This window comes from Pseudoliparis swirei, chromosome 1 (assembly GCF_029220125.1).
Source record: "Pseudoliparis swirei isolate HS2019 ecotype Mariana Trench chromosome 1, NWPU_hadal_v1, whole genome shotgun sequence".
NCBI classification, from domain to species: Eukaryota; Metazoa; Chordata; class Actinopteri; order Perciformes; family Liparidae; genus Pseudoliparis; species Pseudoliparis swirei.
The window spans coordinates 12,461,396-12,483,962 of record NC_079388.1 but is presented as its reverse complement, the minus strand read 5'-3'; the positions used below and the strand labels follow the sequence as shown (position 1 = coordinate 12,483,962).

Genomic DNA, 22,567 nt, shown 5'->3' with positions numbered 1-22,567 from the left:
GAATACGTCAATAATTGGGAGTGACGTCATGTAACAATATCGAATACATATTGTTTCTATTATTTCTTCCATTCACTAAAATCGCCAGCAGATGGCGCCCTTCCCCCGCTGAATAGTCCATCAGCACCGAGGACATAAAACGTGCCAGGCGAGTGTTGCATGCTGACTTCTGCCGTTAGTGCCATCCGCTCTTCAGCCGCACTTGAAGTCGACCCAGAAGACACAACAGTTGATGAGCCTCTGATCCAGACCCGCCGGGACTCCGCGTCCACCGCTGTGTTGGCTCCACTCAGTGGCCTCTGCCGGCCATTGAGCGAGGGGAGACAACAGAAAAACCGGCCCTCCCTCCTCAACTGTGTCGTGAGGGAAAGAAGAGGGTCGATAAGTGAATCCGATTTATTAGCGGTGCAGGTTGGCCACAGTGCTCTGGACTGCACACCGCGCCTTTCAGACAGCGTGTCTACAAGTACGGCACAACCTCAAGTGGAAGGTAAGCTGCATCTTGTGTATTAAAAGCCATGGATGGAGATGCTTCCATTTAACGCGTCTTGACTATCAGGGCATTGGGCATTATGTCCGTTTAATTAGAAGGAAGAAAAAACAGAAGGGTAAATGTTGAGCAGTAATGAAGATATGAATTAGCTGATTGAATCCTGTGCTGCATATTTTCATCAATGTAACTCAACACACGATTATAATGTTGTAGGTTTTCTAACATCTTCCCGCAGAGCAAATATGAGCATACTGGAAATATGTGTGTGTATGAACCTGAGCCCGCCGAAGCATGTTCCTATGACTTCTGTCATAAAGTGGCAGAAGTCATAATAAGCCTGAGTGACAGCACCCCCCCCCCCCCCCCCCCCCCGCAAGGTCTAATTATGGTGCAAAGCTGTAGGGGGTTGGTGCACGGCTGCATCTGCTGCAGTGTGGAACTGCAACAAGTTTATTATGAGAGAGAGAGAGAGAGGTCTGAAGTTAAGGGTCAAATAGTGACACCCTCCAGCGGAAGTAAGGACAAGTGACAGCTGCCAGTAACTGCATTAGGCACAGCTAAAAGTGTGTGTGTGTGTGTGTGTGAGACCGCTTTTGTCCTGTGCTTTAGAGAGAGTAAACCATCAGGATGGATCTGGTCCAACTTGCGGTGTCTTTCCACATTCTTCTGTGTGCTGCGTGGGCCCGACACTCTTACATGGACAGCATCCTCTCGGCCCGCTCAGGTAAGTGAACACTGACTGTCTCACAGAGGGAACACATGTTGCGTGGACCTTTCATCACTGACATCATCACAGCATACTGTGTTTCCCTCAGCTCTCAGGTTTCTGGATGAGCCTTTGACATTTGACCCCTGCTGTCTCATGTCACCGCCTCCGCCACCACTCTTCCCTCCACCACCTCAGCTCTGGAAGCGGGGCAGCCCCGTAGGCATTCACACACACACACACATAGACACACACACCTGCTTGCATAAATACACCTCATTTACACACGTGTCTGCTCGCAGGTCTCTGATTGAAACCCTATTCTCTTGGATGTTGTGTATCTTTGATTGAAGGATGGCATTAGCATGTTAGAGCCAGGTGTTTTTGGAGGAGGGGTACAGGAAAAATCCAAACCTGTGATACCTGGGTGTTCACCTGGACCTCCAGGACCCCAGGGCCCAGAGGTAAGGCCTTTTTTTTCAAGAACTATGGGGTGCATGAAACCTCATAGGGCTGCACCACTCTTCAGATTAAATCACAGGACATCCATCAGCAGTATAATCAACCGTATTCTTAAATGGAAATGAAACAAAAGGACCTTTATAGTATTGATTTTTCAACAAATGTGCCATGGGCTTTCAGAAAATTTGAGCGGGAAATAAATGTGGTGTCATTTCTCAGGGTCAGGGTGGATTACCCGGAATAAGAGGACCAAAGGGGGAGACGGTGTGTGCTTTTGTCTTTATTGGTCTTGAAATATGTCTCTTGTGTTTTTTCCCTCTAGAAGTATTTGTGCGTGTGTCCTTGTGTTCCTCTTTGCTCTAATGAGTACATCTCCTCTCCCCTCATTTGTCCTCCTCCAGGGGGAAATTGGACGTCCGGGGTCAAAGGTGAGCCGCTCCTCCCCTCCTGCATGTCTCGTTCTCTCGCTCATCTGTCTCTGGTCCATCTCGCATGTCCTTGGAATAATGAGATCTGGATTTCTCTCTCCCTTGTCCCCTCCATGCATCCTCGATCTCTGTGATGTGATTTGTCTCTTGATGTGCTCAGAATATCCTCTGCAGCTGCTAAATGGGTCATGCAGCATTAGTCTCTGCAGCCGCTGGAACCGCAGAGCAAAGCTAGATCACATCCCTGGATGTCTCCAGTCATCCTCTGGCTCCTCACCTCTCTGTCATCCCCCTCTTCTTTCCTTTGCCTTTGCCTCTGCCTCTTGCTTCTCTCTCTCCTCCTTTCCTTGGTCTGGCTCCATTCGCCTGTTTACTGGACTCCAGTCCTGCTGATCAAGGCTCTCCAGCACTCCACTCCTGCACTTTAATCTCCCTAAGTGCTTTCGCTCTCCGCGATAAATCAGTCCCCACCGCGGCAGGTCCACGGTGTCTCTGCAGGCGGCTGCTTTAATGACACGGAGCTGAATGAGAGCACGCTGCTAGCATGGCAGCAGCTCTGGGATACTCGCCCAGGTGTCACCGAGATGTGAGGCTGTGGTGTAAAAGGCATCCGGGTCGCCCGCATGCGGAGCAAGACGAGGCCTTGGTTACTGTCGGCTAAACGGAAAATCTCCTTGGCATTGTTAAGGCGTTGCATGCAAGTCCTGTGGGATCAGGAAACCACGGGCAGTTTGACATGCTTGTTTGTTTGTGAAGCTTATTTAACCTGGTGAGTCTTTATCACAGTATCTCTTTGTCATGGAAAAAGGGAAACTAGCACCTCAACATGCATTAAAAGCTGCAGGTCATCAGCATATCTGGCAGAAAAGCAGAAATCAGTCAACATTTAAAGAGATAGTTTTATACCTTTTATTTGTTTTCTTCCCAATAGTTCCATCAGAAGACAGATAGTTGGCAGGCAACCAGCTGAGACTAAGCCTGTGGCCAAGAAAGAGTTTGGCACTTAAACCCCACGGCAAAACTACAACTTATCTTTTTGATTGACTTTTTTACTCATTTTGTTTATACTAGACAAGATATAACGTGTTAATAAGGTTCCTGTTGGCCAACTTTGTCACTTTGATCAGACTTTGAACACATTTTGTCTTTCGCAAAGTCCTATATTCGATCTAAAGCAAGACTAGTTTAGCTTCCTGTCCTCTAGAGCAAGACTTGTTCAGCTTCCTGTCCTCTAAAGCAAGACTTGTTTAGCTTCCTATCCTCTAAAGCAAGACTAGTTCAGCTTCCTGTCCTCTAAAGCAAGACTAGTTCAGCTTCCTGTCCTCTAAAGCAAGCTTCCTGTCCTTTCACTGAGGTCTGGTCCTGGTTGTGTTTCTGCAGGGTCGTACGGGGGCTCCAGGCCTCCCGGGGAAACCAGGACAATCAGGATGGTCTGGTCCAGAGGGACCCACGGTAAGTGTCATGGAATCACTCCAGCTGCCGTCCACAACTGTTCATGGAATATCACAAACACAATATGGACCGTGGTGTATGTGTGGGATTATTTTAGGGGGAGAAAGGGGATCCAGGTCTCATGGGATTACCAGGACTAAGGGGACCACCAGGGACAAAGGTTAGTCCCATCTTTACAGCATCATGCACACAATTATGGATATGTTTGGCAAGAAACAAAAACTATCTTAGTCGTTCATATTATTATGTGCTGTTACATCCCTATGTATCTTTTCAGGGTTTCTCTGGCTACAAAGGAGAGAAGGTGAGTTCTGAACGACTTCTCACGGTGCAACAATAGTAAATGCTTCATTACATTTGTATCTCTGTTCTTTTGTAAAAGGGGGTTCATGGTGACCCTGGTGCAGGAGGACCAAAAGGCGATAAGGTGGGTAGAGAAATGTCATTTTCTTTTATCGCAGGTCCTTAAATTCTTTGTGAAAATGTTGTGTTGTGTAATTCCTTACAGCTCATGTATGCTTGGCTTTGCCTATGAGCAGTTCACTGGTTAGAATCCAAAGCAGTGACACTCTCCTTCTCTGGAGCCCCTCCCTCAGAGGCCGATTGAGGTTAAACAATCAAAGAGTGCCCGTTCTGCTGAGACAATCACTTTCCTCACATCAAGCCCTCATTGTGTCTCTCTTTAGGGTTCCATTGGTTTTCCTGGGATGCTCGGACAAAAGGTAAGTATGAGTCAATAACAACATCGTCAAATAATCTGATTTAAAATGATAATTCCTCAACACCTTTCCCAGGGTGTGCAAGGACCGGAAGGAGAGCCAGGACTCACAGGGAAGAGAGGACCTAGTGGGCGGCCCGGAAAGAGAGGCAAACAGGTGAGAGAAGACACGGTTAGAATGATGCTCACCCTGACGGCATCACTTAACCCGGAGTGGTGCTCTGTGCTCCAGCGCTAAGTATAGACTTCTGTAGGGGCTGAGGGGTCTTTAGCATCCTAGATCTTCTCCGCCTACACACGTCCATGCCTCACACACAGTGTGCCAGTGGCATGAAGTAGGTCACCTTCAGTGTGTGTGTGTGTGTGTGTGTGTTTTACCTGGTTTGCATAGGGCACAAAGGGCCATAATGGAGCCCCTGGAGTCATTGGCCCCCATGGACCTTCAGGTCAAAACGGCCATCCAGGACCACCCGGTCCACCTGCCTCAGGTACAGTAACTCACACACTTGTGCACAACCATCCTTCAAACAGTGTATACAAAATAACCAGAAGAATGGGAAAGACTGTACCAGTCACACCAGGGGCCGTAAGAGAGACCCCACCCCTAACAAAAACTAATAAACAAGACACCAACACTGGACTACCCGACTCCATCCTTAAAATAATGTAGAATATCACAGTGTAGAATAATCATATGTGTGTTTAACCCTTATTTTTGTCTCTTTCTTTTGTTTGCAGGTCTCTATGTTGTCGGGGAAAGGGGGGAGGAGGGTCCTCCGGGTCTACCAGGCCACTGTGACTGTGATTCCATTCATGGAGCGAACAATGCTCCTTTTGGAAGCTACACTCAGCGAGGCGGCCTCAATAAAGTCCCCGCAGTAAGACGCCCCCGACATGAAACAGCTTCCTTCCAATATTTCTATCCAAACTGAATCCATGTTGTTCACACTGAATCAATAATGACTTTGTCAGCTTTTCGCTTCCTGCTGTACGTATCTGTGCAGATATTTGTGGTGAACAGTGAGGAGGAGATGGACCGCCTACGTCTAGACAACACGATCGCGTTCAGGAAGGACCAGAGGGTGCTCTACTTCAAAGATAAAGATGGATGGAGGCCCATACAGGTAATGACTATTCAAACAAATCAACTCAAGGTCAAGAGCTTTCTCACAGTCTTCCTCATGCAGTGTTTGGAGTGAGCACAGTTGAGATGTTGTTGTCAAAACATCCATGTGTAGCGTGACAAGTGAGCACATTTGATCTGCTGAGGACGACCATGAGATGCAGTTGAAAAGCTAATGTTCATGTTTATTGTCATGCATAACAAAAAGTACAGTTGCGCATTCAATGCAATGAAATGCATCTGCCCCGGCTCTCTGGTGCTTTTTAAAAACTGTATATAACGAGAATAAATAAACTAAGAACTATAAGAAGACATTCTACAATAATTAATAAATGCATAAATCCCTGGGGGTCATTAAAGTTCTTGTGCATTAGTCTGAGTGCTTGCTGTTCAGCTGCGAACCACCTGGGGGTAAAAAGCATCCTCGAGGCATCTGGTCGCAGCTCAGAGGACAGAGGGGCTCGGAGCGTGTCTCCGTGAGTCGGCACCATCTTGTTTTGAGTCGAGACGTCTTCGGTCTATCTGGTTACAGGAAGCTTTCCCTTTCCCACCTCATAAAACCTCAACGCCTTGACACTAAAGCCACCATTTCTCCGCTGCTTGTCCAGCCCTTGCAGACGTTCCAGTCCACGGAGAAAGTCCCGGACAGAGTCGGTGTGTGTGGGGACGGAAAGGTGCAGGCCCAGCACGCAGAGGAGTGTGATGACGGGAACCAGGGAGTCACCGACGCTTGTCTCGGTGAGTTACACGTGCACACAGAATGCAAAGGTAGGCTACAAGTGGTTCTAATACCTCTGTACGTATAGGCTAACGTAATACAGAGTAACAACGATGACAATGTTAGTCCCAAAAAAAAAAACATTCCTCAAATAAGCTACGGTTGTTATTCTTGCTGCACAAACGCCACCCCGCTGTCACCAAGCCAGCTGCTTGTGAGACGCCCCGCAGAGCCGGCGCGCACCGCAGGGGCTGAACCCACACGGCGGAGGATGAAAGCAGGAGGCACTGTGAAACCTTTCCTTGGTCTTTCATCAATCTCGCCCACTCTTTCTCCTGCCGTCCTCTCACTTCCTCGGCTCAATTAAATTAGCCGCAGAACGCTGTCTTGGCATCACTGAAACACACGGCAGTGCCAAGGCAATCAGTAACGTCTCCTCTCTCCTCTCCCTCCCTCCCTCGCTCCCTCCCGACTGCCACCACTGCGTTTTATTCTCCTTTCCTCCACTTCAGACTGTAAGTGGGCCTACTGCGGAGACGGCTACCGGCACGACGGCATCGAGGAGTGCGATGGGAAGGACTTTGGTTATCAGACCTGCAAGTCCTATCTTCCTGGGTACGTGAGGCATTCAGTGTGCACACACACACATACAGTATGCACACACGTTGCCACTGTGGGTCTTTGAATCTATGCCAAGAAAACCCGATGCAGTTCATTTTGATTTGCAGCATATTTATACTGCACCCATCCAAGGATTGTAAAGGTCAATTGAATGAACTACTGTACTTTTACATTTTCGTGTAACTGAAAGCATCCAGCAATGATGGTGCATTCACTTGGCGCCACTTGCTGCACATTGCTTTAATCAAACAGCTGTGCCTACTTTATACTTACAGGAATAGTTCAATATTTTTGGGGAAATGACATTCTGTTAACCTAGCTAAGAGATGTAAAGCCTTTGAAGGGAAAACTGCTACAGCAGCCAGGTACCGTCCAAAGGTTTACTAGCAGCGCCTCTCATTTTATATCTTCTTTGATTAATTCATACAACAAAATAATATCCTGTGACTTCACTGCTCCCTACCAAGAAGAAATATGTAAATACAACAAAATATAGCGTGTTAATTAGTGAGCTAGTTTTGTTTGTTGGTTTTGTATACCTTTGGAAAAGATCCAGGCTAACTATTTCCAATTCATGGTAAATGTTGAACTATTCCTTCCATTGAGAAGATGTATGGCTACACAATCATTAATTTGTCAAAATAATTGTCCGTGTCTTTCCGCAGGTCCTTTGGCCAGCTCAGATGCACCGACTCTTGCCTCATTGATTCCACTGGTTGCAAGTATTTCACCTGAACTGCAAAGTAAAAAAGAAAATAAAGGTCAGATTGCAACATTGCAAATTATACTTCGGATTTGTACTGAAGTCTCAACTCTTAGAAAATAGCTGAAGGACTGAGGGAGCGCTCTTGTGCCTGCTCCGAGCCATGAAAAGTCCTGGGAGTCGGCTTTGAATCGTCCGTCTCCTCCGGAAGTTCAATTCCTTTACGGGCCTCAGGAAGCAGCTGCTGAACATTTTAATGATTTAATGATTGTATCATATCAAATAGTCACAATGTGTATGGCTCAATTAAATTAGCCGCAGAACGCTGTCTTGGCATCACTGAAACACACGGCAGTGCCAAGGCAATCAGTAACGTCTCCTCTCTCCTCTGACTGTTAATGCAGAACAATTGTGTATTCTGTACTTCTTTTGTAACGAGAGAGAAATAACAGCCCATTCCAAAAGAGGCCAATATATTATTGATACTATATTGATATATACACTGTAGTATGCAAATCAGGGGTGTGTATAAATATGTTTATTCCTGTGCATTGTATTAGGACACATGTATTTATGAAATGCAATGCTGTGATATTGCATGTAAATATTTACTCGTGCACAGCGGACTGCTTTAACCAGTGCTGTAGAAGTATGGCCTTTTCGAAGTGAATGTTAGAATACAGAAAACAAAAGTCACACTGCAACAACAGCAAGAACAACTCCTCTGATTGTCGCAGCAGCATGAAGAAACTGCTCGGTCACATCAGAATGCCTCCACCGTGGATTCAGTAGTGTGACTATGTATAATCTGCCTGCGTGACTGTAAAGTTCATAAATCACACTAATAAAGAGATTTGAGATGAGACTTGGATCTGTGACTGGTGAGAGGGGTCGACTGTGGGCGTGGCTTTCTTCTTCAAGGAAAAGGAACCAACCAGAAAAAGACTTCCTGCAACAAAGTTTCTGACGAAACGTCACTGCCACGTCGAGAGGACACGCTGCACGCGCGTCGCTGTTTCTTCTTTCAAACTTATTTAAACCTCGCCCTGGGCCGTTTCGGTGTGGCGGCATGCTGCTGGCCGTGCTGAGCTGGCTCTGCGCCTCCCTGCTGGTGGCTGTCGGCGCGGGGAAGCTGCCCGAAGCCGAGGTGCAGATAGAAGTTCTGCACAAACCGTTTATCTGTCATCGAAAGTCCAAGTACGGCGACATCCTGCTGGTGCATCATGACGGATACTTTGAGAATGGGACCGTGTTTCACTCCAGGTATGTTTCGGTAATGCTCTCGATGTGAGATTCAATGTGGCAATGTTCTTGCATTAAGTCACACCTGGTGGTTCCTGAGCATTGCTAATGTTCTACACCTGGTGGTTCCTGAGCATTAGCTAATGTTCTACACCTGGTGGTTCCTGAGCGTGAGCTAATTAATTCCAGAAGTTGGCAAACTGTCTCACCTCGTTTGGATGAAGCCAAATGCTGCACTCGCTCTCTAACAACTGCTTAGCTTAGAAATTAATTGTAAAAACTTGAAATGCTATTTCCCCCTCTTTCCCTGTTAGCAACGTTACTGTCCAAGTGCACACGTGTTAAATTTGCTTTCATTATGGTCACGTGGTAAATCATTTAAGAACACATATGTTTTCCCTTCCCTCGTGATTTAGTTTGATGTGCTACAGTTGTTACAGAATCATCTCTGAAACAGTAAATCATCAGCAAAATTAATTTTTTTCAAACATGGATTGAAGTTTCTCTTAAAACACCACAAACCCCATACAGGCCACATAGCTCTTTGGTCTGATGTTTGTGAGAAAATATTGTTTTGGGTGAACTGACCCATTTAATACCTGATATTTAATAAGAGTAATGAACATTTTCAGCAAATTCTTGAACATTTAATGAAAAAAATGTTTTTACACTACAGAGTTAAAATTGTCTCTAAAGGGGGTCTGCCAGACCTTCTCAGAGACCTGTAACTCTCTTCTCCACGTCTGTTTGTCCACCAGTCGAAACGAAGGTGACAAGCAGGCGGTGTGGTTTACACTGGGCATCAGAGAAGCGATCAAAGGCTGGGATAAAGGCCTGCAGGACATGTGCTCTGGAGAGAAGAGGAAACTTGTCGTACCTCCAGCTCTGGCCTATGGGAAGGAAGGGAGAGGTACATTGATGTCCATGCAAACGCCACTGCATGCTGCCAGACAGATGCACGCAGTGTCTTCGGAAAAGGTGCATGAGGGTTTGGAAGATGAAATATAATCCTGTATGCTATGCATGTACATATATTATACTTGTTTGCCTTGTTTTGAATGGTTCTCTAGGACTCCCACGCTGAATGAAGGTTTCATTCAGCAATATTAGTCCACTGTTTGTCAACACGGAGCATGTGAACAAAGCTATGCTTTGTCCTGGTAAGCACACACTCCCCAACAATAGCACCCAGCTCGTCTTTGCCAAACTAACTTTTACTGTGACCACGACAACAAAAAAGGCATGAGTTTGCTTCTCATTAACACTTTCAAGATGTCTAACTCATGTACTCACAATTTAACTCACAAGGGACATAATTACTGCAGTCCTTAATCACAGAAACCTCCGGTGATGGCCAGTCTCAGTTTTAGCTGACCTTTTGCCCTGTGGTGTTGTCAGGTAAGATTCCACCTGAGAGCACACTGACCTTCTTCATCGAGGTGCTTGAGATCAGGAACGGACCGAGGTCACATGAGTCCTTCCAGGAGATGGACCTCAACGATGACTGGAGGCTCTCCAAGCATGAGGTATACACAAGTGTGTTCAGAAAACAGGGCAATGAATTAGCCACCACCCACCTTCCCAACCTTTTTTGTTTATGACCCTATAAAGCTAAACAATGCATATTCACAGTCCCAGGAGCAGTTCTCATCTCGGATTGTGTTGAGTTTTTTATCGATTTAATTCTTCTATCCGAACTGGTTAATCACAATCATAATAAATAGACCTAATGAATGGACCGTCCCAACTTAATTGCTTATTGGAGTTGGAAAAAGGCCAATAGGGCCAACTGTCGATGATGGAAAATTAATGAGATTTAGAAGCAGATTAAAAGCTAAATCCGAAACCACAAGTAATGTGCAAGTATATTGTTTTACAGTATTGGTGATTAGAAGATATGTTATTGAAAAACAGTAATTTTTGTGTGTTTTTTTTTAATCCTCACCTTTCTCGGTCTCATTAATCGCTCGTCTCTCTCGCTCCACCAGGTGAAAGTGTATCTGAGGAAGGAGTTTGAGCGTCACGGCTACCCTCCGAATGACACTTTACATGAGAACATGATGGAAGACATCTTTTCCAAAGAGGACGAGAACAAAGACGGCTTCATATCCTCCAGGGAGTTCACTTACCGACACGATGAACTTTAAATCCTCATCCTGTCCCACGAACCACTCTCTCATCCAGTGTCTTCCAGTTTAATGATTTGTTGTGGAAATACTTTGGCACAGACTTTTAATGTTAATAAAGTATTTCACTTTTATAGAGGGAGTGTTTTGGTCAGGTGTGTGACATGTAAACTCCTCCTGTGTGAACCTTTTAACCAACAACACTTCTTTGCATTTTTGTATGTTTACTTCTGCAAGAGCACTCTCTATCCGGTCTTGCATCCATGGTTAGGTCAAATTAATTTGAAATGTCATAGTTTACTGACTATGAATCATATGGAAATTCCTGTTTTTAGTAATGTAATCTGTTGGAGTAGCAAAAAACTGAATTTAATCTGAATTACTGGATTACTTTAAAATCAAGCAATGAAAATAAAAAAATTTTTTAATGCAGTCGCAAAGATTTTATTTAAAAAAAAAAGTTGTCTTGAAGTATCTGCTTGTTGTTGCCGAACTAGATAAGTTTCCTTAATTGGCTGTAAGATTCCCCTTAATGGTCTTTATTTCCTGAACGAAATGTAACCAGATCAATGTAGTTCACCTTCTAGAGTCCATTAGGAAGGAAATGGTGCTCTACTTTTTTTTCCCGCTATGATGAACAAATCAAACCTTTTGTATGTGAAAATGTGAACTTTAGTATTTTTTTATTCCCTATCAAGCAGTGCAGGTGATATTTTTTTAGGGCAGCAGTTACTATGCAGCTGTAACCAAGAAAATAATCACTGGTTAAGTAAGCCAGCAAACACAATACTCTGGTGCTGATGAACATAATGGAATCCATAATTATTATTATTGGAGACAGCCGTTTGTCATGTGACAACTGTGAGAAAGGTGCATTGCACCTGCAGACACTGCAGAGTCCATTCTGAACGGGTCTATGGTTCATGCTTCCATACATGTAGCCCACTGGTTCTTTAAAGGCTCAGTTCTAAAGCTTCACGGTTCTTTGATGTAAAAGCATTCGGGTGAAGGTTGATTTTAAAGGTAATTTACAACTGACGTGATCAATAAAGTCAACTTTCTTAACAAAATACTGTACTTTATTTGGTGGTTGGTGGTCACAACTTGTAATACTGTACACATTGAACCCGCAGGTGGCACTGTCTTCACAGGTGTTAGTATTTCTTAATGCAGGGAGAAAGGAAACATCATTCATTATTTATAACACCTCAATGTAACTTAAAACTCATCCATACTTCTAAAATGTCCGTATATGACCTTCAACACTTATAGATTCATTTGTTTCTCATCAAAAAAATTATACAAACACAGAAGAGCACCACTCAAGGTTAACATGTAAGTATATTCACATTCAGCGTAAGATGATGTTTACAGTCTGCTAAAGGGGGCTATATACACACGGTCATTGTCAAAATGAATAGGAGCTCTTAAGGAGCTCCTTGTGCAGAAGCTGCTGCTGGAACACAGCTTCACGAGTTACATGCAGACTTTAAAAGTGCTACTGTATAAAAGGACAAATCATGACATCAAATAAAAACATGCTATTCCATGAAATGCTTACAAAATGGCCAGAACCATGTTAAATATAACTGCTGGAAGACGTGTGTGTGTGTGTGTGTGTGTGTGTGTGTGTGTGTGTGTGAGAATGTAATTTACGAGTAGGGGGAGCCCTCCTCCTCACACACATTCAAAACATTCCACACTGGAAAAGATCAGAGTTCACATAGTCAGTATAAGGCGGGACCCTGTTTGACACTCACACAAACACACACACACTAAACACAAACAACACACACACACACAGAGCCTGCAACCACATAAGCCCATGACAGTTATGTTATTGTCATGAGGAGGAGGAGTCTTACTGCCTGATGCATGTGTGTGTGTGTGTGTGTGTGTGTGGGGGGGGTGATGGACAGGGTGAGGCCTTGACTCATCTGAGGTGTGTCCTTATCCCAGGTGGTTTGGGGTTCACTGTATTAGAGCGGAAAGAGGAAGTCAATAGAACATACTGATGATCATGGGTGGAGGAGAGAAATCGTGAGTGTTCTGTGGAGCTACCTCTGTTTTCTTTGCTGGGGTAGCTCCGAGGAAAAGGCTTGAATTCACCGGGAGGCGGGAAGTCCACGACGGGGTGGAACTGGAACTTGGATTCAAAATCATCTGCTAATATATTCAGTGAAGGTTCAATCAAAAGCTGCCATTTTGTCCACATTTTAAAATAGAAGGTCATCCAAGGTCTGCCTCCTTAATAATATACTCCTCAATTTTACATCTTACGTCTTTCCTCCTTCCCTCTTCAGTACTTTGACCCTGAGAGTTAAACTTTTCATCAATACAATCAAAGTAAAGTAACATTATATAAATCCTATTAAATACAAGTAGATACAACAACATCATGATGTATTATAAATCGTTGTGATGCACTAAAACAATAGTGTGAACACTTTATTTTATCCTTACAAGTTCTTAACCCGTCGCTACTTTAAAAACAGCAGTCCATATTGTCCACATGCAGGTGTGTCTCCTCATCAATAGGATACATATTATTATTATGAGCACTACTAGCATTATTATTGTGATTTACGTTTTCTTTATATATTGCAATAATATTATTGCTATAATCTAGCGGTAAACAATCTGATATTGTGATAGCCCTAATTTTAAATAAATTACAATTTAATGAAATAACATTATTGCACTTTTACTTTTATATCAAGCCATTCTGGACAAGAAAATCCACTAAAAGTCCTCTAAAATGTAAAAATAAATATTGCCAGATATATAAAGACTCACCCAGGCTGTGCAGGTGTCCATTCCTGAGACTTAATGGAGGCAGGGGAGGTGGTGGGGGAGGGGGAGGAATTCGGGTGGACAGCTCTGTAGAGGGGGAACGTGCGGGGGGAGCTGGAGGAGGAGCCAGCCGACCCACACCTGTTGCCGTGGGTGACAGCATCAGAGGAGTCGGAAGGGTGTCAGACGTCAATAAAATGTGCAACATGAAAAAATCATCCAAATCCGATGTGCTCTTTTATCATAACTGAGACTGCAAGATCATTTTCACACGAAAGACAATTCCTCCTCTTGGCGCTCCTACCTGCACTTCTGGGCACAGCCGGCGGCCGGCGGGTCGGAGCGTTGCAGGGGTACGAGGGGGGCAGAGCGCGCATGGCTGGGGAGGGCACTGCTGCCACCTTGGGCGGGGGAGGGGGGAGCGTGGACGGGCAGCTCGGACTGAAAGAAGCTGGTAGAGGGGGGGCAGGAGGTGGGGGGGGAGGTCCCAGTGGGCTGTCCCGCAGGATGGGGAACCTAGAAGGTTCAGAGTGGACTGGGGAGGGGGTCAGAGGGTAGAAACAACCGGATGAGCGGTCTCCTGGAACAGCAATGGGAGGCTGGAAAGGTGGAGGAGGCAGAGGAGGAGGAGGAGTAGAGGGCTGGGAGAGGACGGTATGGTAGGAGTGCTGGATGGGGAGCCAGGTGGGCTTGGTGACTTGAGATGGGGGTGGAGGAGGTGGGCAGGTGGGCAGGGGCGGAGGCCTGTTGGCTGGCCGCTCCTGGAAGGCATGGGGTGGTGGGGGAGGCGGCGGAGGAGGAGCAGAGGGAGGGGTGGGTGGAGGCGGTGGGGGAGAGGAAACGGGGAAAGAAGGTGGGTGCTTGCTGCTGTGAGAGGGGGAGGGAGGTGCAGAGGACGAGGGGGCGGAGCCTCGGAGCTCCGTCGCCCTGTGAGGCTCGGTGACGCTGCTCGTGTCTGCTGGCGTGGGCGGGTTCCACAGAGGCTTCAGGGAGGCCGAGGAGCTCGATCGGGACACTTCACCACACACACACACACACGCACACACACACACACACACACACACACACACAGGGGGATTCATTTGAGTGGTCATTATAGTATGTGATTAGATTTAGATTTACATGTTGCACCCGCCTGGGGTCTTGCCTGCTGGGTCTCTTTGTCCTACAGGCCTGAGCGTGGGGAACCCTCCAGCAAACAGCCCACCCAAAGAGGGTCCCATGGGTGCCACCCCTCCTGATGAGCCGGGAGAAGCAGCAAGGAGACTGGATGCTTCTCCAATGCTGGCCTCGGGATCTGGGGAACAACACAAGTACACATTCATTACAAAGGATTTACGACAATGACTTCACTGTCCTTTTGGTGTCTTTTATCATTAGAGGTTTTTCACATTATTACATACAGTTATAAGTCTTTACATGTTCTGCAGGTTTTATAATCGTGGGAATTGAGTTCCTCATTAACAACCTGAAGACCCAATCGTTCAGGCAGGAACATGAGTAGATTTTGCAAAACTCCGATGACCTGATCTCCCAAATCTTCCCGAGGGCTACATAAACATCATATACATAAAAAAATGTTTTTTATAAATCTAGATACAATGCATGTGTAGCCTATTGGTGGAGAGTTACAAGTTCCTGGGTGTCCCTATTGACAGCAGACTGAACATCAACGCTGTGTACAGGAAGGGGAGGAGTCTACTCTTTTTCTTGAGGAAACTTGGATCCTTCGATGTGTGCAGCAAGAGGTTGGAGATGTTATACCAGTCTGAATGTTCTACATTCCTGATACAGGAGAACATTCCTGATACAAGGGAACGTTCCTGATACAGGGGAATGTTCCTGATACAGGAGAACCTTCCTGATATAGGAGAATGTTCCTGATACAGGAGAACCTTCCTGATACAGGAGAACCTTCCTGATATAGGAGAATGTTCCGGATACAGGAGAACCTTCCTGATACAGGAGAACCTTCCTGATATAGGAGAATGTTCCGGATACAGGAGAACATTCCTGCCCACTGCAATAAGACTGTACAATAAATCACCTCAGGCCAGATCCTCATCAAATTAATTATTATTAATAAACCTTGCACCGCTTTTACTTTATACTTTAGATATACTGTATAAACTTTCATTTTTAATAGATTTTTTACATTTTAATTTCCTTTATTAATAAAATTATGAAATGTATCATGCCCTGCTGTTTTATTTTATTTTATTGTATTCTATATTGGTAAAAAATGTTTTGCTGCTGCGGCAATACATTTCCCACTGGAGATGAATAAAGTCAAATCTAATCTAATCTATTGTGTTGCCCACTATGCATACATTGCTACAATGCAGTAGTATCTGCCTGCATCCTTATCTGTTGTAGGACATTCCTTCCTGAAGAGTCCACTTGGTGTGTGTCTATTCTTAAAAAGGTCAAAGAGGAACAACACACTCCCCACGAACTACATTAAATAATAATGCTCTCTTTTTACCCGTACACACGATACCACACCACAGCTATAACACACAAGCATACACCATCCAATCACCTTCCTCGGAGCTCCACTGTGATAGTTACTAGAAGTCGGTGACTCCGGACGGATGTGAGTATCGTTTAGTGTCTGACCCGAGAGCGTCGCTCGGCATGTGTGGAGCACGGTGAGGATGTTGCTCTTACTGTCCACGGCGGGGGAACTGCGGTCATTGACCTGCGTGACTTTCTTGAGCCTGGCTCCTTTATGGATGTCGGCCAACAGGGCCTTCCTTCCTCCTCCTCCTCCTCCTCCTCCTCCTCCAGACTGGAGCTTAAAAGGCTCCAACGGACACTGTCATATAGGGAGACAAAAAAGACCTTTAATATATTGTGTCCAATATGTGTTCTGCAAGGGTCCACTTCAGGATACTAACTGTAGTACAGACTATTTTAAACATGAATTAATAATGTATATGGTACTCATAAAGACAACAAACCGCGTGTTGGCTCCACGTAGTGCTTTTCATTTTCATATGATTCTAAATTGAGTTCCTTTGGGTTTCAGCTCAACGGACAAAGTGAGATATTTGAAGACGTCTCCTTGGACTAGTTTTTGCATTTATTTTCTCAAAGTTTTTACTAATTTATAACAGCTTATTAACATGTTATCAAAAAATATATATATAAAAGAGAAACGGCAAACAAAAATAATAAATACTTGCTCCAAGTTTTGAGTTTTACTTGATATTTTAACATAAAGAAGAGAGGAATAACAACTGTATTGCATTAAAACCACCTTCTCAACTTCACCTCTGCTTCTCTGTTCTAAAGATACAAAGCATTCCGTAGATTGTTGTGTCCTGCAGTGTGGCCTTGTTCGCTGGCTGTGGCGACTCATTTAACATGAGGACGAGGACACCGAGCGCCTGCTGTAGAAACATAACACTCTCCTGCTACTCTGTGTTTCGGTGTGTGTTTGTGTGTGTGTGTGTGGGGGGGGGGGGGGGTGTCTGTGTGCATTACCTTAATCAATAATGTAAATAACCTACAGGTGACGGTTGATGCTCAGTGAGAAGGACACATGTGGGTGTCTTACCGGTGGCAGGGCAGCGCTGGGCGGTGGTGGAGGAGGGGGGGCCAGGGGAGGTGGAGGCGGCGGGGGGGCAGGCATGCTGAGGCCTTCAGATACCTGCAGAAGATAATGCGTACCCCGTGACTGAAAACACGTCGCCGTCCTATTCATGCACTGCAGCCACTGACGACCTCCGAAGCTACTGGGTGAAGGGCCGCGCTCGGTGACCTCCCGCCCTGCACAGGAAAGGCTTTCACCAGCGTACAGTGCAAAACAGGAAACAGCGAGCGCTCCATCCTCTCTTGAGAAATCGGACACATCCCCCAACCCCTGTCCTCCTGCTCTTCCCACAATGCCCTGTGGCAGGACTTGGGAGAGGGAACAATGGAGAGTGTTGTGTGAAAAGTAATGGACCCCGAGCCTTCAGTCGCTCAGTGACCGAAGGCCTCCGCCGCAGTAAGTGAATGGAAAATACATTCAGGGATCTCCGCAGGAAAAAGGCGCGCACTGGCATTCTTCTCCCAGTTTTTGGACTGAACATGTAACAGGGTGGTCTTGTGGTTGTTGAAGAGCAACTGGTTCACGAATCAAAGCGAGATGCACCGGTGGCCAACCAACGGTTTGTGTCCCCGACTATGTCACCGTCTTTCAATCTCTCCACGTGTTGTTGACATCTCAGCGAGTAAATGATCCACAGCAACAGTCACTGAGCTCTCCACACTTTTCTGACATCATAAATTCTTGACGAGCTCTCTCGCATGGCTGCAAAACACTGACAACACGGCGAGGTTTGTGCACACTGAGGCTCTCCGTGTACTTTGCACATGACCAATTTAATAAAGCGCAGAACAGAAGTGGTTTCTGCTGAACCTCGATGTATCTGTCCCCCTCGGTCTTTGCCCATGTGTACAAGTCGTGCCTCCCGTCTATGCAGCTGGCAGACTGTCCTGTGTTGCTATTTCTATCTTCATATCTGTGTCAAGCAGCCTCTGTGACACACCACGAGTGTATCTTTTAAAGGGGGCAAAGCTGGACACTGAGCTGAGCTCTAACAGGTGAGTGGAAATGCTCCTCTCACACCAGCTGTTTTCCTCTGAACTCTAGGGCGTCTTGTTCCTCCTGCTGTCTTCCTGAAGCGGGGAAGATGACACACACACAAGCAGCTGGAAGTGGCAGCTGCTGCAGCCTTAACAAGTCATTTCTATACTTTTTTATGTGAATGACATGCAAACAGATTGAGACCACGAAGCTCCGGCTGATGCTGTCCTGACTGACCTGAGGATGACACTGAATCTGTACTGTATGAATGAATGGAGAAGGTTTTCATGTTGTTTATGTCTGTGATTGTTGTGTTGACAGTCGCCTGCTTTTTATGCCGCAAGCCATATTCTAAATATTTGTAATTGTTTTCAGTTTTATAACAGACTGTAGGTGTAAGAGAGAGTTAATTGACCTCCAAGCATAAATAACAACATTTTGTAGTATAACACATTTGTTTTTGTTCCCCATGCACAGAGTAACAAGACAAGGAACTTTAATAAACACGTATAGGCTACTATAGAAACCCTCTCCTAATAACCATCAGATATTTAAAGAAATAAGAATTACGACCCGTCAAATAAAACTGTGCGTGAATAACAGACAGCAGCGGTGTCCTACCTTAACCAAATATCTGAAATCCACCTGTTAGAGCGCGAGCTTCAGTGCCATGGACCGCAGCACACTGACCTCACAGCGCGCTCCGCGCCGCCGTATTTATAGTCGAGTGAGGACAACACGTATCCGGCGTTTGGGCTGAAGAAACTCAAAAAGTTCCACACATTTTTCCTTCTACACTCAAGTTAGTATCCATTAAGTATACACGCTGAAAACATTACGCGTGGTCGCGCACACACCGGTCTCTATCTGGCTCTGGCTGTGTATTCCATATTGAGCGCCCTGCAGGGAGACAGCGCAAGGCCGCACCTCACCGCCCCCCACACACTCAGCACCAGGCCAATGGGAGAGAGAGAGAGAGAGAGAGAGAGAGAGAGAGAGAGGGGGGTCGGGGTCTTCGTCCCAATTCATGGAGTTGTCATGAAACTTTGACTTGACCTTGACGTCATAAGTGGGCACGCTGACTGGTCCGGACTGGTGGGCGAGGAGGTCTGCAGCCGTGTGTCGACTTTTATGAACTGGATGGACTTTCATCAACTCAGAATATTTCAGTTCCACTCATTTCTTATTTTTCGACAGTTGTACATTTTCGCCCCCTTGTGTTGAAAATGTCCCATTGCAAGTCATCCTCATTCAAAGATGATCAAAGGATCAGACGAAGAAACAGTTTCACATATGTCCATTATTATTAAATATCGATGAGATATGAGGCGATTTATTTTAAATGGTGCATTACTCAAACACACACCTCAAACCTCAACGGTGGCAAAAGAATGCAGCGATACAGGCGCGCTCCTCCCGTCGAGTTACATAACATTAGAACTTAAGCCTGAGTTTGACAGACACTTTGTATACATGGCATTCATGCTTGTTCAGACAATGTGATCATCACACATTGGCCCTGCTCTTCGCCTCTCCAGTGAAATGATGACGAGGCAACAACACGACTGCCAAGAGGAGCGGAGTGCCCTTTTACTTCTGAATTCATGAGACTGTCTTGTAATGTAACTACAATGTTTGGTTTCTGCTCCTCTTTCTTCTATCAGTGTTGATTTAAAGATGGCGATGGACAGTCTCCAGAGGGACAACACTATATTAACCTTGTCCAAGTTGAGCCATTGTGATTTGATAAGATAATAAAGCACATGCACGTACACACATTCATGCAGTTATCATCTTTATTTATCATATGTTTCCTTCATTTCAGTATTCACAGGTGGTCTGAAATACAGCAGTCAGTCCTGCAAAGAAAACTACATCAGAATCATACTTCTTTAGCCTCATGGCCATATCTCAGCTGGATATCACAGAGCTTCTTACTTCAGCTGGACCCAGATGTCATAAAACATGTTGGATTTCATCCTTCATTCAAAGTAGTTTATGCATTATGTTGTGCATCTGACTAAAAGCTGCTCACAAGCGTCATTTAATTTCTTCCGCTAACCGATTTCACACATAACTAATCATTTCACACCTTCATAAATATCCTTCTAACCCTTTAGAATCAACATTGTTTTGTATAATGAGCATTATACATATCCTTCAATATCAAACATATATTATTATTATTATAGAAATAATGTACACATCTTATAGACAATGTTTTCCAGAAGCATATCACACACACAAATTGCATTCGAGGGCTGTGTTTTCTTTAAAAGGTTGTGGGTCATTTTAGGAGTTGTCCATTGATGCCACAGTCCATGACTGAAACAAGGACAAAAAGACATTCGCTAAATATTGGGCTATTATGTGTTTACAGCAATAGTAGTATATCTCTTTGAGCTTTGATTATGGGATATTGTTGGTAAAATGGTTCGATAACCATCCTGCAAAAAAATAGAATCCATTTCCGATCATTTATCATTGTGTCTGCGGCCTTCTGGCAAAAGTCCATCAACAAAAATGTCCAAATTTCCAACATTGGGCTAAAAGTAGAACGCTCCTTCTCCTCTTCATCATCACCACCTCAACCGACACACAGCAGACCTCTTGGTCTCTCTCAAGAGAACGAAGCATCTTCATGAGCTCAAATCCCTCTTCTTTTTCCTCAAACACCTTTCAAGACCGAGCCGTCTTTGATCGCCTACTCCTCCTCACCATCACCGCATGTCCTCCCTCCCTGAAGCCACCGTCTCTGTCTCTTTGTCCTGCAAAGGAAGGGTGGAGCGCACCCTCCGCTTCTCCTTGAATCGCCCCGAGCGTGACACCTTCATGTTCCTGCGACACGTCTGCTCGTTGAAGACGGACTCCAGGCGGGAGTCGTCGTAGGTGTCATCCCTGGAGCTATTGCTGGACTCTTGAGAAGACGGGGACAGGTCGCTGCCGCTCTGGTCTTTTTGCCTCTCTGCAAAAGGGTCAAAGTCCACGTCGAAGGTGATGGATGAACTGGTCTCCTTGGAGCCTCCGCTCTTCTTCTTAGGCAGGAAGGCCTTCCACCACGGGATCCTCTCTGTCATCTTCGACTGCAGGGAGGGCACTGGAACAGGAAACACATGCTGTCAGTAATTCAGCTGAGATCTTCTCCTCTGCATCAGCATTATTATTTTACGGCATGTGATGTCATCTGTGAGGTCTTCCTGCTCCTCTCTAATTTCTAGTAAAATATCAAACTATCCCTTAAAAAACGGTGTCTGCATGTCTTTGATGTAATTAAATATTGCACTGACACATTAATGTCCAAACAGTCATCATGCTCCACATCGTCATCATCGCCCTCATCATCACAAATCCTTTTTTCTGTTTTTGAAAATTATGATTTGCCCGTTCTCAAATGTAATGTGATATGTCTCCTCTAGTCGAGATTTTTCACTGGTTAAACAACTGCTTTCCAGCTAACCCTGAGAATAACCAGTATTGTCTTCTCTGTAAAACTGGTTTATTGAGTCGTGAGAACAGAGGAGCAAAGCTAGCAGTGATTCACAGGTGAACAATGCGCAGCACAAGCCTCTGGTGAACTCTTACCTGAGCTTCTGTTGTGCAGCGTGTGGACACTCAAAACGACCCGGAGCAAAGTGTAAATGTCACACTTTGGATTGTTTTGGGATGTAAATCCACGGAGCAGGTCAGTGTCTTCTTCTTCTTCTTCTTCTTCTACCTCTACTTCTTCTTCTTCTTCAGTGGTGGAGCAGTAGTGATAGCGGTCCCTCAAGAGGCCGGAGCAGCAGTATCCATATTACGCACGAGCCAGGTGTCTTGCCGCCGTGCATCTGCCACCTCCTTGCATATGTATGTGTCTCCGGTTGCTCTAGTCCAACGCCTCTCTACTCCACTCTTCTAATGCAATTCTTAAGAGCATTACAAACGAATTGACACTTTTATAAAGGAGCGGCTTTCTTTCACTGAATCAGCAGGTTTCCGCCTCCGAAACTCTCCTCTTGGAGTACCTGTGCTCACTCCTGACTGGATGAACGCTCAGGGTCTGTCACGTGAGCTCTCGCTCAGGTGAATGTATTATGATGGTGGGCGGGGCTTGTGGTTGCATGGCAACACACCCCCTGGGAGCTTGCTCCTCTTCAGCGACATAATTTTCCAAAGAAGGGCCCTTTGTACGACATAAACCCAACCCAACCCAGAGAGCCAAATTATGCTCCGATTCTGGACGCCCAGTTCTTGAAGGCACACTGACATGTACGCTGGCATGCCAAGGAATGAAAAGGAATGGTATAATCAATTATGTTATTAATAGCCACCAACTAGAATAGGCTGAAGGCCACTCAGCAGCATGGTGGCACCAAGGTTTAATAGAGACCGGAGGGGGCGTGTGACCGGAAGAAGTCAGGGGACCT

General features: G+C 45.4%; 4 protein-coding genes across 6 annotated transcripts; 2 read left to right on the top strand and 2 right to left on the bottom strand.

Moving 5' to 3' along the window:
- The first annotated feature begins 207 nt into the window (after window positions 1-207).
- LOC130194648 (acetylcholinesterase collagenic tail peptide-like) lies at window positions 208-8,289 on the top strand. The gene is made up of 18 exons (XM_056415687.1): window positions 208-490; window positions 1,103-1,217; window positions 1,309-1,418; window positions 1,553-1,663; window positions 1,881-1,925; window positions 2,063-2,089; window positions 3,470-3,541; window positions 3,639-3,701; window positions 3,819-3,845; window positions 3,924-3,968; window positions 4,228-4,263; window positions 4,336-4,416; window positions 4,651-4,747; window positions 4,998-5,137; window positions 5,264-5,383; window positions 5,991-6,120; window positions 6,613-6,715; window positions 7,387-8,289. Exons 2-18 carry the CDS (start codon window positions 1,121-1,123, stop codon window positions 7,454-7,456), a joined length of 1,374 nt encoding a protein of 457 aa, XP_056271662.1. The 5' UTR covers window positions 208-490; window positions 1,103-1,120; the 3' UTR covers window positions 7,457-8,289.
- A 120-nt stretch (window positions 8,290-8,409) lies between these two features.
- Window positions 8,410-11,224, top strand: LOC130196515 (peptidyl-prolyl cis-trans isomerase FKBP14-like). Its single transcript, XM_056418745.1, has 4 exons — window positions 8,410-8,687; window positions 9,425-9,576; window positions 10,065-10,192; window positions 10,655-11,224. The coding sequence occupies exons 1-4, from the start codon at window positions 8,494-8,496 to the stop codon at window positions 10,811-10,813; spliced, it is 633 nt and encodes a 210-aa protein (XP_056274720.1). The 5' UTR covers window positions 8,410-8,493; the 3' UTR covers window positions 10,814-11,224.
- A 625-nt stretch (window positions 11,225-11,849) lies between these two features.
- On the bottom strand, window positions 11,850-19,082 carry wipf3 (WAS/WASL interacting protein family member 3). 3 transcript variants are annotated; one of them, XM_056418713.1, is made up of 8 exons: window positions 18,783-19,082; window positions 17,148-17,240; window positions 16,256-16,403; window positions 14,721-14,882; window positions 13,890-14,600; window positions 13,589-13,726; window positions 12,854-12,958; window positions 11,850-12,766 (listed from the first exon to the last, which is right to left on the bottom strand). In XM_056418713.1, exons 2-8 carry the CDS (start codon window positions 17,220-17,222, stop codon window positions 12,726-12,728), a joined length of 1,380 nt encoding a protein of 459 aa, XP_056274688.1. In that variant the 5' UTR covers window positions 17,223-17,240; window positions 18,783-19,082; the 3' UTR covers window positions 11,850-12,725. The 3 variants fall into 3 exon arrangements, with proteins under 3 accessions (XP_056274688.1, XP_056274698.1, XP_056274707.1); XM_056418723.1 differs by having other exon boundaries at window positions 12,854-12,955; XM_056418732.1 differs by having other exon boundaries at window positions 14,733-14,882.
- An 861-nt stretch (window positions 19,083-19,943) lies between these two features.
- Window positions 19,944-22,041, bottom strand: LOC130195568 (proline-rich protein 15-like protein). Its single transcript, XM_056417169.1, has 2 exons — window positions 21,744-22,041; window positions 19,944-21,258 (listed from the first exon to the last, which is right to left on the bottom strand). Exon 2 carries the CDS (start codon window positions 21,236-21,238, stop codon window positions 20,882-20,884), a length of 357 nt encoding a protein of 118 aa, XP_056273144.1. The 5' UTR covers window positions 21,239-21,258; window positions 21,744-22,041; the 3' UTR covers window positions 19,944-20,881.
- Window positions 22,042-22,567: the final 526 nt, after the last annotated feature.